The sequence below is a fragment of the Pavona decussata genome, unplaced genomic scaffold (genome assembly GCF_977016875.1).
Source record: "Pavona decussata unplaced genomic scaffold, jaPavDecu1.1 SCAFFOLD_27, whole genome shotgun sequence".
NCBI classification, from domain to species: Eukaryota; Metazoa; Cnidaria; class Anthozoa; order Scleractinia; family Agariciidae; genus Pavona; species Pavona decussata.
The window spans coordinates 1,157,354-1,172,890 of record NW_028145450.1 but is presented as its reverse complement, the minus strand read 5'-3'; the positions used below and the strand labels follow the sequence as shown (position 1 = coordinate 1,172,890).

General features: G+C 38.8%; 1 protein-coding gene across 6 annotated transcripts in view; it reads right to left on the bottom strand.

Annotated features, from left to right (window-relative positions):
* Positions 1-682: 682 nt before the first annotated feature.
* Positions 683-15,537, bottom strand: part of LOC146485235 (uncharacterized) — a 35,135-nt gene continuing 20,280 nt past the window's right edge. For all 6 annotated transcript variants that reach the window (XM_085103572.1, XM_085103568.1, XM_085103571.1 and 3 more), the window contains 14 exons: positions 12,123-12,683; positions 11,521-11,574; positions 11,311-11,417; positions 10,466-10,568; positions 10,230-10,305; positions 9,785-9,882; positions 9,010-9,138; positions 7,763-8,367; positions 7,225-7,375; positions 5,461-5,566; positions 4,610-4,658; positions 3,993-4,175; positions 3,255-3,451; positions 683-2,544 (listed from right to left, as the gene is read on the bottom strand). In XM_085103572.1, coding sequence (XP_084959698.1) covers positions 2,492-2,544; positions 3,255-3,451; positions 3,993-4,175; positions 4,610-4,658; positions 5,461-5,566; positions 7,225-7,375; positions 7,763-8,367; positions 9,010-9,138; positions 9,785-9,882; positions 10,230-10,305; positions 10,466-10,568; positions 11,311-11,417; positions 11,521-11,574; positions 12,123-12,683 — 2,472 coding nt within the window. In that variant the 3' untranslated portion in view covers positions 683-2,491. The remainder of the gene's footprint in view (positions 2,545-3,254; positions 3,452-3,992; positions 4,176-4,609; positions 4,659-5,460; positions 5,567-7,224; positions 7,376-7,762; positions 8,368-9,009; positions 9,139-9,784; positions 9,883-10,229; positions 10,306-10,465; positions 10,569-11,310; positions 11,418-11,520; positions 11,575-12,122; positions 12,684-15,537) is intronic.

Below are 15,537 nucleotides of genomic sequence, written 5' to 3'. Positions count from 1 at the left end.
CGCCTCACACCAATGTGGCCCGGGTTTGATTTTAGGACTCGGCGTCATATGTGGGTTAAGTTTGCTGTTGGTTCTTGTCCTTGCTTCGAGGGGGTGTACTCCAGTTTTCCCTCTCCTCAAAAACCAACTCTTTTAAATTCCAATTCGATCTGGGAAGCGTCCCCAATTAGTGTCCTGAGGTAAATAGATTGACTTAAGTAAGGAACCCCTTCCCTTATTTTTAGAGCAACACAGAGGTTCTAGCGAATGGCCGAGGCGTCGAGAATTTTCGTTTTACGAAGTGAAGAAAGTCGAGCTTCCAAGAGCCCCCCCTCCCCCCCCACCCCACCTCCTCCCGCTCACTTGCCTGAAGATCAGTCAATGTACGTCTTAGCTTTTTTGTTGTGGCGCTGTTTTAAACTATTCTAAAGAAGGGGGTTAAAAATCCATTACAGCCCCCCCCCCCCCCTCCTGTTTCCTGTCCCAGTAACTGTGCCATGCATGGATTGTGAAATACGGAGGTTCCCTCAGAAATGTGTTCATCTTCCTTAAAAGCTTTATTTAAGACCCCCACCCCTCTTCCATCATTCGGACGAAGCCCTCTATTCTCCTCTCTCACAAACTCCCCCTCTCCCCTGACGCTCAGAATTGTTTGCCATCACTCATACTAGCCAGAACAGGACAAAATTAAACACTTGTTTGTAAAAATAAATCTCTTTAATTTCCTTGGATGAAATATGAACATTAACCACATAAATTACACCTATAAGGAAACTATAAAACTTAATGTTTTTGTCATCCACTTTACGAGCTATTTTATCCTCACTGTATCCAACAACGTGACTCACAAAATTTTACAACAATAATAAATGCAATAATCAGCCTTAACGATTCTAAGCGCATTATATAATGTTTCTTTTCTTATGCATAAATTGTTTAACAAAGTAAACAGATTTTAGAACAGTAACGACTGAAAATACATAAGCTTGATAATTTTTTCTAAATATATAATAATATAGTACTAAGCGCTCTATGACTTCAAATAATTCCATTAAATCCTTGACATCAGCAAGAGTCTCAAATATTCTTGACTGAGAAATCTAGAGAATGTAATTTTACTCCCAAGACATTTTGCCAATTCAAACATTTCTCTGGAAACGTGTGAGGACTTTTCAAGTGCTAAGTTAAAAAAAGAAAAGTTTGCACTATGAGACCATTCGCTTTTTTCTAGGTGTGCCACTTATGTCCAGAAATGCACCTAACCCTGGATTTGGGTACTTTAGGTATGATAGACCTTTTAGTTATTTTCATATGACTTCATGTTTGACAAAATTATTTATGTTTTAGTAAGAATTAAGGTTAGGGGACACCTTGTGATGTCTATCACACAGTTCATGCATAGTGTCTCGCGGTGTGGTGTTTTGGATGAAATTGAAAGAGGGAGGGGATAGGGCAGATGGCTTCAAAGAGGGGAATCGATCTGAAATGTGAAGTAGTCTAATTCCTAGTGTGGTTAAGCAAAAATTACTCTGGATGGTAAATCCATATTAGAGACATGTTCGGTATTCAGGTTACCTATTTTTTTTTGATAATCCATCAAATTTTCGCTTGCTTGCGACTGGTCAAAATGCAATACGGCGCAATATGTTCTAAAACTGGGATATACCGGAGGATCTTCCCCAGGTGATATACCCTAGTTTTCAAACTTGAGGCGTTTCAATGCAAGGAAAGACATTATTTGAGAGTTTAGGATGGAAGAGTGTGATTCTGTTACAAAGCAGCAGGACATCAACATGCTGAAACGTCAACACCCCAAAAGCGCTTTCAGTCAACATCCTGCTAGCGCTTTCGGCGAAAACATTTGAAGGATAATAAATACCATAACGTTTAAAAACTATGCATGGATATTGGTGCTCGGACATCATCTTTTCTTCGAAGCTCCTAGTTTTCCTCCAGCTTCGCTCTCGGGGAAAGTCTTCGCTTCTTGGAACAAATGATGTCCGCGGAAAAATAACCATGCATACTTTTAAACCCAAATCAAGTCTCCACTTTATAAAACGATGTGCCACCATTGCTACGTTGTAAAATAAAGGTATCAGTGCATGTCTTGTATATCAGATAATTTCACTTTAACCTCGTTTCCAACTTAACAAGGTCTTGCTTCCTCAAAATAACAACTGACACTAAAACTATATAAATTTGCAGTCAACACGAGTCATTCACGTTGGTAATACAATGATATCGATACGATACTAGCTTTTTTTAAGTGTTAAAAGATGTCTCTCAACTGCAGCTTCAAAACGGATGAACATTGAATGCAACCTGTTATCAAGCATGCAGTCAAAAGAGATCTTTGCTTGCAATTTTCTAGCAAAAACTTTACTTGATACATAAAAATTATTATACTTAAACCAACTTGTAAAATAAGTGTTTTCACAATTCGTATCAAGGTCGAAAGAAACCAATATATATAAAAGATTCTATGCAACGATTATGTAAACTCGACCATAAATTAATCTGAAATCTTACTGAGTATCTCGTAAAAGATCACCTTGCTTGTGTTACCTGCGAAAGAAAATTGTGAAAAAAGAAGTGTTAGACGTGTTTAGTGCAAACTTCATATAATACATCGAACACGAGGAAAAGTGTTTCATAAGATTTCCTAACACCGAGGCCTGGGTTGGAAAAAGGAGAAGAAGCCGAGATTTTTAAGACCAACTTCGAGGTGTTTGGAAATCGGATGAAGTGTTTGATATAGCTTCTTAAACCATTACTAATTCTTAGAAAAATTCAAAGGAAAAGTTCATCAAATTTTATAATAATCCAAACCTCCTTCACGGTAGTTTTTCCCCTTGTTTTCGTTTCGTGAATTATTAATAAAATTTGAGAAGTAAATGTCAACAAAAGCGACCTGCACCATTAATCATCATCACAATCAATTCGAGCAAGGCTCGATGCCAGGTCTAGGTCGCATTAGAAAATTAGCTGCCTTTGAAAATCTCTTACATTTGTTTAGAAATAAAGTAACAGATGAATGCCAGAGATCTAGAAAGGGGTAGTTTATTAACAAAATTTGGTCTTCTGAAAGGCCGAATCCTACTGAACGTTACTGTGGTACCGTTTATTATCCTGTAAAAAAAGTGGCTCTACCTTTTGAGTCAGTCAGAATCAAACCTTGAAGTGTCACCATTCAATATCAAACTGCTGAGTAATACTGTGTTGTGGTGCTGTTTTATACTCAATATTTTTTCTTTGGAAATCTAGGCAATTCTTACCATTTTCATCTGGATTGTTAGCAAAGTCTCTGCTCTCTCGTTTCATGAGTTTGCGGTATCTCTGAATGATGCTGCGACGCTCACTAGAAGCCCTCTTCAGCGTGCTCGGCGTGTCATCGCTCATGCGCTCTTCGGATTCAGAATCAAACCGCTGTAAGGTTTGGGACAAAACCGTGGACTCAACATGTTCCGGAATACTAAAGAGAGATAAATAATTAAATTAATCTAAATATACTTTTTTAGCAGATATAAAAATGACTGAAGCTCCCTATCTCTACCGTGTAGTGTAATGTATGCCACTTGCCTTTCCTCGCTCAAAGGACATTTAAAATGATGTTCCTATGTTACTGATTGCACTTGGTAAAAATCCTTGTCCAATTTACTTCCTTCCAAGTTTTTGAGAATCCTTTTAGTTTTAGTTGCCTTTTTGTTTTCTCTGGCTCGTCCTAGGTTGTAAGTAGAGCGGCTCTGAAAAGAATTAGGTTCCTTCTGCTGCTATTTACCCAAAAAGGACTAAGATGACCCCATTGTTACTGAAGCAATTTCTAGAATAAAAAAATTTTAATTTGATGTGAAGTGACTTACTTTTTTTCTCGTTTATTTTCTCACCCCTCCTCCCCCACTCCCATCGCATTGATCAACCCTTGCCCATATAAAAATGAACGGTTCCTTGGTACGGTCACGAGATAAGAGGTAACGGCACTTAGAAAGTGTATGAACATTATAGTCCATTGTTACCTTCCCATACAAGGTACCAATCCTTCTTCTAGCACCTTAGCGTCCTTTCTCGTGCGCTGAGCCACCCATTTCCAGCTCTGTCTGGCTTGATCGTAGTTTGCACGCGTGTTGATCACGTGAAGTGTTTCTCCAACAGTGAAGCTCAGCTCATCTGGTGACATGGCCTTATATGGATGTTTAGTCCTGAAAAGCAAATAGCAGTTCGAACGTTAATTTACACTCAATATATGTTAAAACCGTCTAACGGACTCGACATGGATTATTTCTGTTTCCATGCAACTACAAAAGGTAAAAATAAAAAGATCTGGTTCTTTTCTTTTCTTTTCTTTTTGTGGATAAATCGTATTGTAGCTAAAAATATCGGCTAAATGACGGTTATGAAACTCATTGTGTGGACACATTAGTTTTTTTTTCTTTTTTTTTTTTTTTCACAATTTAATCTGAATCTCTGAGGCGGACAGAAACGAAACGAACTGTTGTGGTGCTGTCTGTTTGATTGTGCTGTGGTATATTGTCAGGAGAAATAAAATGCTGGCCACTATTGGCACCTGATGTATACATTCTGCTCATGGAATGGAAAGCAAGATAAAAACTAACGGATACACAGCGAGACCTACCGAACGTAAAGTGAATCATAAGGCTTGTCTTCAAGGATTTCCTTGTAATCTGATGAGTAAGAAAACATTCCAGTGTTATCAGAAGCAGACTAAACCTTTCATTAAAAAGAAGAAAAGACGTGTAAATGGCATTAGGTAGAGGGTTGTGTTCTATTTGTTTAGACGTTAGGCTCACGTAATTAAGTCACACTGTTCAAAGCTAGCAAACACAGCAACCATATGATTGGTTACTTTCTATGACTACGGGACTAATGAGAATACGTTATTTTCGATCCCTACACCCACCCGTAAACATATATAAAGGTCATCCATCTAAAATTCAACAGGAACGGTACTCAGAATTTTCTCTACCATCCTACCACATATTACTGTTGTCAGTAAATAGCAACTGAAGAGATTCGCACAGAATCGAAACCACCAGTCTTGCTTGAGACCACACAGTCCATTATCAAACACCATTGATAATGTTAACAGACAACAAAGAACTACAACCATACCTCAAGCCGGTAACCTTAAAAATATATTGATGCAAAACTGGAAGTTCATACAAAATCAGCCTTTGCTGAGAAACATATTCAATAATCCGCCAATTATATCCTACAAGAGAGGACAATCTCTTGAGGACATGCTCGATAGGGCAAAAACATAAATGCAGCGTTCATAAAAATATACACCACATAACGCATTGAGCCGTGCAGGCCTGTCATTTTTTATTATTATCATACTATTATTATCATAACGGAATGCAATGTCACGCTTCGGCCCAATGAGTGACCATTTCATCTTTGAACAATTAATTATACAAAGAACAATAATACGATGATAGTTAATTTTTTTTCGACGATACTTACTTGTCACCATTTGAGCCTCGATTCTTACATAGGTGCATGTGCTTAAAAGGCGGACGATCCTTGTGGCGTGATCCAAGGTGGCTTTGGTGAGATCATAACTGTTCAGCTGAAGAGAAAAATGTTTCACAATTAGAAGTGTGGCCTCCTTCGCTACAGCTGTTAGGCTTGCCACGCTGACTTACGCAACACTCCACCCAAATCCCCCAACATGGTTACCTCCTTCGCCAGTGTGGACAACCTTAAGCCGTGGTCAAACGGCGCTTGATAGACAATGATAGTTCATGATAGCAATACTACCACCCACTATTATCAGCTATCAAGCACGTGATCAAACGGGACAACTATCATGAAGAATTTCTACACTCTCAAAGTGAATGATATTTGACAATAGTCGATGATAGTCATGATAGTTGGTGGTCAAACAAGTGAGCGTGTTTTAACTATCATCGATTATAATCCATCAAATATTTTCGCTCGTATACGATTGGTTTAAACGCCTCACGTGACCGAATATACCCCAGCTAAAATTGAGGAATATCCGATGATATTCCCCAAGTGATACTCTCCAATTTAAAAAACTGCAAGGTGCGTCTTGTTTACAATTAAAATTAATGTCAAGATGGGGGAACGGTTTGCTTTTGTGACAGAAGGAGAGATAATCCTGCTGGTTGATAAAGCAGCATCAGAAAACAACATACGCTCTAGACGTTTTTGACGGTAGATTGTTCTTAAACGAAATGTTCAAATACTCAAGCTCGTTGCTACATGTTGCGAAAAATATTTGAAGGATAATAACCACAATAGCGTCCATTTGGCTTTAAAAATATTCTCAGGTATTTGTCCTTGAACATTATCTGCTCCTCGAAGCTCACAGTTTTCCTAGAGCTTCGCTCTCGCAAAACTGTTCGCTTCTCGGAACAGATAATGTTCGCGGACAAATATCTGAGCATATTTTCGCGCCAAATGGAGGCTATTGTTTATTTATTATGCACCGTTTGACCTGGGCCTTTGGGCCCCAATATGAACATTCAGATTCTCCTAACTGTTTCCAATATTTTTCTTATGGTGCTATTTGAGAGAATTTGTTCACTCATCGACATTCAAATCCTAGCAGTATCCAAGATGATTGTCACATAAACCTCCCGACTACTATAAGAAGGTTATAGTTTCGACTCCCGTTGTGAGAACCCAAATTTTTTTCCCCAACACACTCATTTTTTTTTTTGGATATAAGAATGTTGTTTTACCAGCCCATGCTGAATATTCTTATTTTTCTGCCGATGTTAGGCTGAAAATATTCTTTTTAATATTCTTAAATTATAGCGTATGACATTTTCTTTTTTAGAATGTATTGGGGTATCCAAGTGTTGGTGTCCGGATCTGTATCGAACTGTCATTAGCATCGAACATTTGGTTAGTGCAGGTTTTTATCTTTTTATGAGCTAGCTTTGCCGTTTAGAGAAAGGAATAATTTTATACGGCTTAGTTAAAAACATACAATTGTATTGTATTCACAAATTTTCAACACACGACATTATATTCTTTTCAAAATCTCAGCCTTGGGTTAATTCTTAAAATATTCTTAAAATTTCGCAAATTTCAGCCTCGATATTCTTGTAAAATAAATTCTCATATAAAAAACTGGCTGACAAAAGAACTTACTTTACCATGTGTGCGGAACTCGACACATTATATTTTTAAACTTTCGATAACTTGTGACTCCGTTTGACGACAGAATGAAACTGAATAGTAGGTATGTCTTACCTTGAAAAGCCTGTCGCCAACTTGTAGCCCGGCAGCCCTACAAACTGAGTTTTCCTGCAGCTCAATGACATAGATACCAACACGATAACCACCGGATACCTCTAGTCCCAGGCTATCCAACGGTTTCTTTTCGAGGCGAATCACACGAGGACTGGCGAAAGAGATGGAGAGTAGAATCAGGAAATTTGTCACCGAGTTGATTTCATCGCTGTGAGCCATGCAAAAATGCTGATAAATTTCATTGGAATAATTTTTGTGACATTTTTGGATCAGTGTCCCTCCATAAAAATCGAAAATTCGCTGGCTAATGTTTCATGTTGTGTAGCCTTTTTCCACCAAATATACAACCAAATTGGATTGGATTTTCGGCAATTATTTTGTCTTTTAAACTTATATTTCTATGTTAACATGATTTTGGCATTTTTTTTTTCCTTCCTGTTACAAGTACTGTGGGATAAAAGCACACTCGTGGCCATACTTAAAAAGCAAGTCAAAATAAGCCTCACTCAAAACCACCAAAGAACCTGTATGTACTTACCTCCCCCCTGACGGGATTATGGTTCCACATGTACTGGATCTCACTAAACCCAAATTTAATCCACCATTGTCCACTCGGACAGCAGTAATAGTAGACTGGGCACGAACTAAGGTTCCATCGAGCACAGCGGGCGTCAGGAACGTTCCCGACTGCAACTGCGAGGTGCTGACGAACTTCCGATTCATGGGCGAACGACTTTTTGGTTTCAATGTCCCATAATCGAAGGTGTCGCTTTCTCTAGCGTCCGATGCAGTCTGGGAATCGTCTGCTCCCGTCCCAGACCTTGCATCCGGCCAATCGTCCGCGACAATGGTCTCAAGATGGGAGTCTGAGGACGGACTATATATGGCAGTTACCATTCTATGTCTGTCCGACAAGAAAAGTCCATGTCCGGGGTATTTATTTCCGTAGAGGTCTGAGTTCGAGTCTGCGAGAGACGAGTCATTGTTCGAGCTCATGGAACCAGCGCTTGAGTTGATAGAAAATCTCGAGTCACGTGACATCGAGCTGTCATTTGATATGAGTGACAGGCGGTTGTCGCCATTAGAACGAGGAAGGCGTCTTAGCACTACAGTGTCAGATTCAGAGTCCGTGGCGTTCGCAGTCTACAAGGAAAATAAATTAAAAGAAAAGAGTAAGGAACACTAGGACACGGCAAAAAAGTAACAGCACTATCCTAACGAAAATGAAAGGAAATGGTAATGCACTGAGTGTTGAAAATGCGTTGGATCTAGTTCTAATTAAACAACAGCTATGTTGTGACTTCAAGCTTTGTCATATTTTCTTTTACCTTTAGGGGTGGATCGGAGGGGGATCGGGGAGGGGGCTTGAGCAACGTAAGACAGTCCCTATGGGGGATCAGGGGGCATGCTATACTGGACAACTTTGAAAATTTACATCGTGAATATAGTATTTGTCAAGTTTTCAAGTTTTCATAGTGGAAGCTGTAACCCCCTCAACCCTACCCCTGGATCCTCCCCCGGCCTCAGCTGAAGCTGTTTTTTTTTTCCTTAGTCCAATGTTATATATGGCGAAGCTAACAAAAAGATCTTTACCGTTTGATATTTGATGAGGGAGCAACCCGAAGTAACTTTATCTTGCATGGGAATCAAGATCGAATAATCTAAGTTGTTTTGAAATACATATTGATTAATATCCACTAAAATGCAAAGTTTGACGCATTGTGTTGTTATTTTAAAGTTTAATCCGTACGAGTGGAGCACTTTTTCGAGCTGATGATTACCAACCTTTAACTCACACATACGCTGATTGGTCTGGATTGTTCTGGACACGTGAAGCTTGAGTTTGTCGCCAGATTTTTTGGTAACTTTCTCCACAGAAGCTGCAATTATTTTGTCGAGGTGTTTCCCGTTTATCTGCAAGTGAAGAAGCAGAAATGCTGGTTATGAAGAGAACTGATAACTTTAAAAGTCGGCAGGATGGAGAGTCAAATTTAAAACCAGAAACCAGTTCGGAGATAAAATGAAGGTGGTAAATATCGAGAAACCGAAAATCCCATATCCAGCCTTAAGGCCAAGTTCCCTGAGACAGATTCCTTGCAGAATTTAGACGAGGGGATTGGTCGCAGGGACCTGTCCCACGAACAGTTCACATGAAGGGACGAGCAAAATTTTGATCGGACAAGTTTGAATTCGTGTGACAGGTCTCAGAGAGTAAACTTTGATGCCTACGGCTAGATTTCATGACAAAAATGGGTAGTTAACACAATGGCATAAGGCCCCGAAACTAGTCCCTGGAGGAAAGCAGGAGGAAAGATTGCGTGACGAATCAAAAGAGCGTCTGCGAGGGAGGCTACGTGTCCCCTTGTGTGTGGCGACATTTAGGGGACGAGGGGGAGGAGAGGGATCGAACTAACAGCGATCCTCCTTACACAGGTAAGCTACTCTAACCATTCAACTGCGGTTATCCACCCATGATACATGTCATGAATACTGCTCGAATAAGTATGTGATGTCCAAAACGTCCTGTGCCATAATAAGGAGATCAGTTGCTTTACGTTACCTTCATGACGTAATCTCCAACTTCCAGCCTGTTTTGATCTTCTGATATAAGACTATGCTTCAGTTCTTTTACGTATAACCCACACTCAAAACCAAGACCTAGAAATAATTTACAGAAGTACAGACTGAGATCACGATATGCTCTGTTTCAGAGAGAATAGCTAAAGAAGGCTTGTCTAACTTGACTCTCAAAGATAAAAAAAAGTCTCTGACTATTTATTTTGATAAAAATATAGAGCCAATTCCTTAGCGAACTCTAATTGCCATGTTCACATTAGATTACAGTTATTGTCAATGATAATCTTTCCAAGACCGATTCAAGTAATAACACAAAACTTATATTGTTTATAATTTGTATGGTGCACCGTTTCTTCACGTCTGTTTGAGAGTATATCAAACTAGACGTTTTATATACTCTTCATTGTTGCTTTGATTCATATACTTACCAGCCTTAGATTTTTTGGGAGTTCTAAGGTCCAGGTCAAAATTTATCTGACAACAGCCAACAGGTCGCCTGAGAACCTATCAGAAGAAAGTAATCAGGATAAAACAGGTTTCAGTTAATGGAGAAACTGTGTTCTCTTTGAGTAAAGTATCGAAGATACATTATGAACTGACGACTATCAACTGAGGCTTGGTTGCTTCCTATCAAACGTAAAGCGATGACTAGTTCCAGTCTTACCATACTCGGCTCGGTAATGGCTCCATCCAGCAAAGATTTTACAAGATTCAGATCAGACTCCGTCACTGGAATATCGTTGATAGATACGATCTCATCGTATTTTCTATAAAATAAACCATTATGTATTTAATCACAAAACAATGAAACATTCAATCGATCAATCAGTTAGTCAAGCAAGCCAGTGATCACACAATCTGGACTTGTTCAGCCAACCACCCAATCAACGAAACAAACCATCCAAACAACCGATAAATGAATGAGCCAATAAAAAATGATCAACTGATAAAGTTACAGTTAGTCAATGTTGCTCAAATCGACAATCAGCCAGTCAACACTATTTTGATCAGCCAGGTGACCAACCAGGCAATCTATCAATTAATTAATCAATCAATCAATCAATCAATCAACCAATCCCTCACTCGCCCATTCACTCATTCAATAAATCAATCAATCAATTAATCAATAAGCGACAAGCTACCACAAATTGTTCAACACTGTACTTTGTTCGCCGTAAGATCAATACTGAATTTACGCAAACGTTAACCTGGCGTAGAGACTGATGCATAGGTACATACTGCTCACACAAACACGTCAATATTGACAAATAGCAAAACTGCTCCCTACATGTATGTCATAACACTCATAACATAACACAATAGAATAATGGCGATGATGATGATGATGACGATGATGATGATGATGATGATGATGATGATGATGATGATGATGATGATGATGATGATGATGATGATGATGATGATAACGACGTCGACGACGATGATGATGCTGGCGTTGGTGGTGGCGGTGGTGGTGGTGATGGTGATGATGATGTCATCGATAAATACCTGATGTTCTTCGTCTGGCCAAACGTCCTATCGATATCAATAATTGCAGTACAGGGCCTGCCACTCATTGAAACTCGCGCCAACTTCATGGAATCTAGCGGATCATCCTAAACGAAAAAGAAGAAAATATAAATAACGGCCAAACTTGCACATTTGCATCTTGTAGTGAGCTTACTCCGTCCAAAATATTTATCGAAGATGTCAACAAACCTTTCCTAAGGAGACTCGTACTTCTTCACTTTCCGTGATTGATGTGTCTGGGGACTAAACACATAGAAAGACGTTATAAATACAATACCTATTCCATGACGCAGTTAATTCTGGGACGCTTAGTGCTATCATTTCTACCCAAATTCTGAAAACTGCCCAGTACATGTTGCATAAGCAGCTTTCTTCTTTCAAGAGTATTCCAATCCTTTAGTGCAACTTTTGAACTCAATTTCCCGCCATCTGCTCCTGTATATTATGGACAACGGACATTCTGAAGCGATAATTTACCGTGAGAAAATTAGACACCTCAACAGTCGTGTTTATTTCATTCAATTTCAAATGTTGAATGGTTATGCGGCAGATCATTGTTCTAAACTGCTTCCTTCCTCTTTATTTCGGGTTAATTTCAAATAAACCTAAAAGTCGCTTAACTTTTAAATTATTTAATAATCACAAGGTTTGCGTAACGGCTGGCTTGGTAAATGACCAAAATTTTGGCTGATAACCTATATTTCACTAATCCCATTTAGACCAGCCGGTCATTCAGTTTTCAATATGGAGGGATATACTGTAAACTAGGAGCTGGTCTATTCCAGGCCTACCTCGGTTCCCTCAGCTGCGTCGCTCTCGCAAAATTTGCACTCTTTCAAAGAACACGGAATTGACAGTTCACTAGAATTGTTCGCGCTCAAACCGGTTTTCGCTAACCGGTTTAGCAAATGATTGTATTCTTCTTTCAATTTTTCTAACTGTTCCGCGGTTGAAAAGCACTTCTGTATTGCCTCATCCCTGGCTTGCACAATGGCGGCAATTTCGCGATGTAGTCTTTTTCTTTCCTTCACCGATTGCCTCCATTGTTCCTTGGCATGATCCCTTTCTCTCTTAAAAGTTTCAGATTTTTCTTCTAGAGCCGTCACTTGAGCGTCCATCTCAATATTCCTTTGTTGGGTCTTTGTAAGTTCCGTGCTTAATTTCCGAACCGATTCTTCTTTTTCGAAGTTGTCCCGTAAGAGAACATCTTGTTCCGTGATCGAGTCACTTCTACGCTCTTGCCTTGACACTTCAACTTGTTCACTGAGAATGGATGTCTCTTCTTTTATCCTTGCAAGAGCATCTTCTTTGCGTTTTAGCTTCTTCGTTAATTCATCGCGTTCTGATTTTACCTGCAGATTGAAAATAAAAATGAACACTCAGCCTTCTTATTTGAATGCTGGACTGAACCTTTGCGCAGTTTTTCTTATCGACAGGTTTTAGTGCAACAAAATTGTGATTGTTGTGACACTGGTTTTCTTATTGATGGGCTTTATAATGTTTCACATTTTTGTAAGTAAGGATATCTTTAACTAATATCTTTAACGATTGTATACTATTCCCAGGGTCTTATTTGTAATTTGAAAGTATATTTGCCTTTGTTAACTGAAGCATATTGTAATTCGATTGATCGCGAGAATATGTTAAATACACCACCAAATTAAGAAAAAAAATAAAAAAATATTTACATGTATCTACTTCTCAGTAGCCTCTATGTAATAATTTCTTATGATGCTACAACCGGTGACAATTTTTTGAACAGCAGTCGAATAAAACGTGTCTTCCTTCCTCTCCCATCAGGCAATGTTGTTGAGATTTTTACCAAAATGTATGAAGACACGGGCTCCCAGAACTATCCAACAGTGAGCAAGAGTAACAGCGACTTTTGAAACTGATTGTAGCTGGCTGTGAGTGGCAGAATTTGTTTAGATATCAAGACATTTTGCAGTTTGGTTGTGATTCATTTTCTCTGTTCGCATACATAACTTTATTAAAAACTCACTCATTGGATAACGCAGTTCCAGACTTTTGATTGGTTTTGCGGCCCCGACCCAAAGTACCCATTTAGCCAAGGTTACCTAAGGGCTGATTCAACCGCTTCTAAATAGGACATTTTTGGTCATAACTTGCGCTAAAATGGCACTATCAAAGATACTTTCAGCCCACTCTGGGACTCATTTCAGACCATGGATTCATTTCAGACCTTAACCCTTTAAGCCCTAACAGTGACCACCATCAATTTTCTCCTTGTAAAACCAATGCTTATTCAACCCCTGAGGTCATGAGAATTAGGGATATAATCACCTAAGGTGAATTTTCACTCCAGTACTTATATAAGAAACGTATTGGACAACATAGGGGAATTTGTTCTTTGATGTTTGGGGTTAAAGGGATAAAATTCGAACTATTTTTGCCCTTAGTCAAGAGAGTCAAATTAGCACCCAAAACCATTTCAAAAATCTCGAGAAGTCAGTTAAGCCCCTAGGTGCATTTCAGTCTTTTTAAATTAGGCTATGTTGGCCATAATTTAGGAGAGCTATAATAACCCTCAAAATAGCACTGTCTTTTACTCGCCGAATCGCCTGCAACGTTGGGGAAAAAACAGATCTTTTGTGTTTACATTTTTGAAAACAACAATGAAGAGAGCGACACCGTGCAAGGACCTACAACAAGTTATCTTTCGGCCACTTGGCTGACAGGACAGAAGCATCTTATAGAACTTGTTCAACAGGACAGAAGCATCTCATAGGACACGTCCAACTTGGTAAAAGCTGCTGAAAGACTTAATTAAATCTGAATGGTCGCACTTTATGGTTCCATCCATAGACACCAAAATTGACCTAACAATTTGCAATTCACCACACTACATGCCGTAAACAAATTGGTTCTAATTTGGAGTTTTTGGATTAGATCCTCATCAATCAAATTGCTGGGTGGTATTTTCAGGAAAATTTGTCAGAATTTAAAGACTTTATATGAGTTTAACGACTTACAAGGCACGTGAGGGATGGATGCAAATTAAAAATCCCTCCTTTGTTCAAGGCAATCTTAAGATGGTTCTTTAACCACAAAAAAGCTCTATTTCCTGATGATGGCAATAAACAAGTTATTTGTTTTACAGGTTCGTGTAATGGGCGTTTTCAAGCGACTAGGTGAGGCATCAGTAACAAAAGAACTTTGCTTGACAATAGAGCTGCAAAATGGCGTTCACGTTAATTGCGTAACACAGTTAATTGATCCTTTCATTTGACCACGCCATTAAAACGGCTGCCCGTTGTAAATATAACTCTATCAACGCGTTTCAAATTGTTGCGGTTTTTGTAGTGTCATCCATTAGTGACAATAAATGTTTTTAGCCATCCGGGCAGAATTCAAAATTACAATTTTTAAGGTCAATTCTACTGGTAAACTTAAGCGCGAGAATAAGCATTCGCATTCTTTCTTCTTACTTCAACGTTTGGCTTTAGGACGCGTTTGGACAAAGAACCTAGTTTTCTCTCTACCTGTCCCGAGGAAAAATGGTGTTCTACTATCAAGCCAATGTCATAGTTTTGTACTTTGCACCGGAAATTTTTCTACCAAAAGAAAAAATTAATGAGACTAGACCTCGTTAATGTGAACAAACAGCTCACCAGTTTGACCCGTTTTAGGTGAAAAGGTTGAATTACAAAAAGACCAATAACCATTGAAGATATAAAATACAATGAAGCAATCTGCTTGTTAATAAAGCAAGGAATAACTATAAGTATTGTTTTTATCAACTGATAATATCTGTTTTATCGCGACACGCCACGACACGTGATTAATCTAAACCAATCAAATTTAGTGGTGAACTAAGAGTGAAAAGTCGATGATCCGCAACCGAGTCGATCATCACTCTCAGAAAGCGAGAACGATGTTACCACAACTAAATAATGATTGCCATATAGGAAAACGATGATATTAAAACCATATTTACAAAATAGCCAAGTGAAATTTGGTTTTAAGGGTCGCGTATCACACGCGATTGCTTACAATCAGCCAATAGTGAATGCAATTAAACATGTCATCTTATTCGTTCATTAGCAAGAGACCACGTTAAATGCTTGCTAAAACACAAACGAACAGTTATACATATATTGAGCGACTAAAAGTTGATACCCCTTCACACTTGGTTGTTGTCTTAATCATCAAGTTTAAAGGACTATAACGATGGATTAATGACAC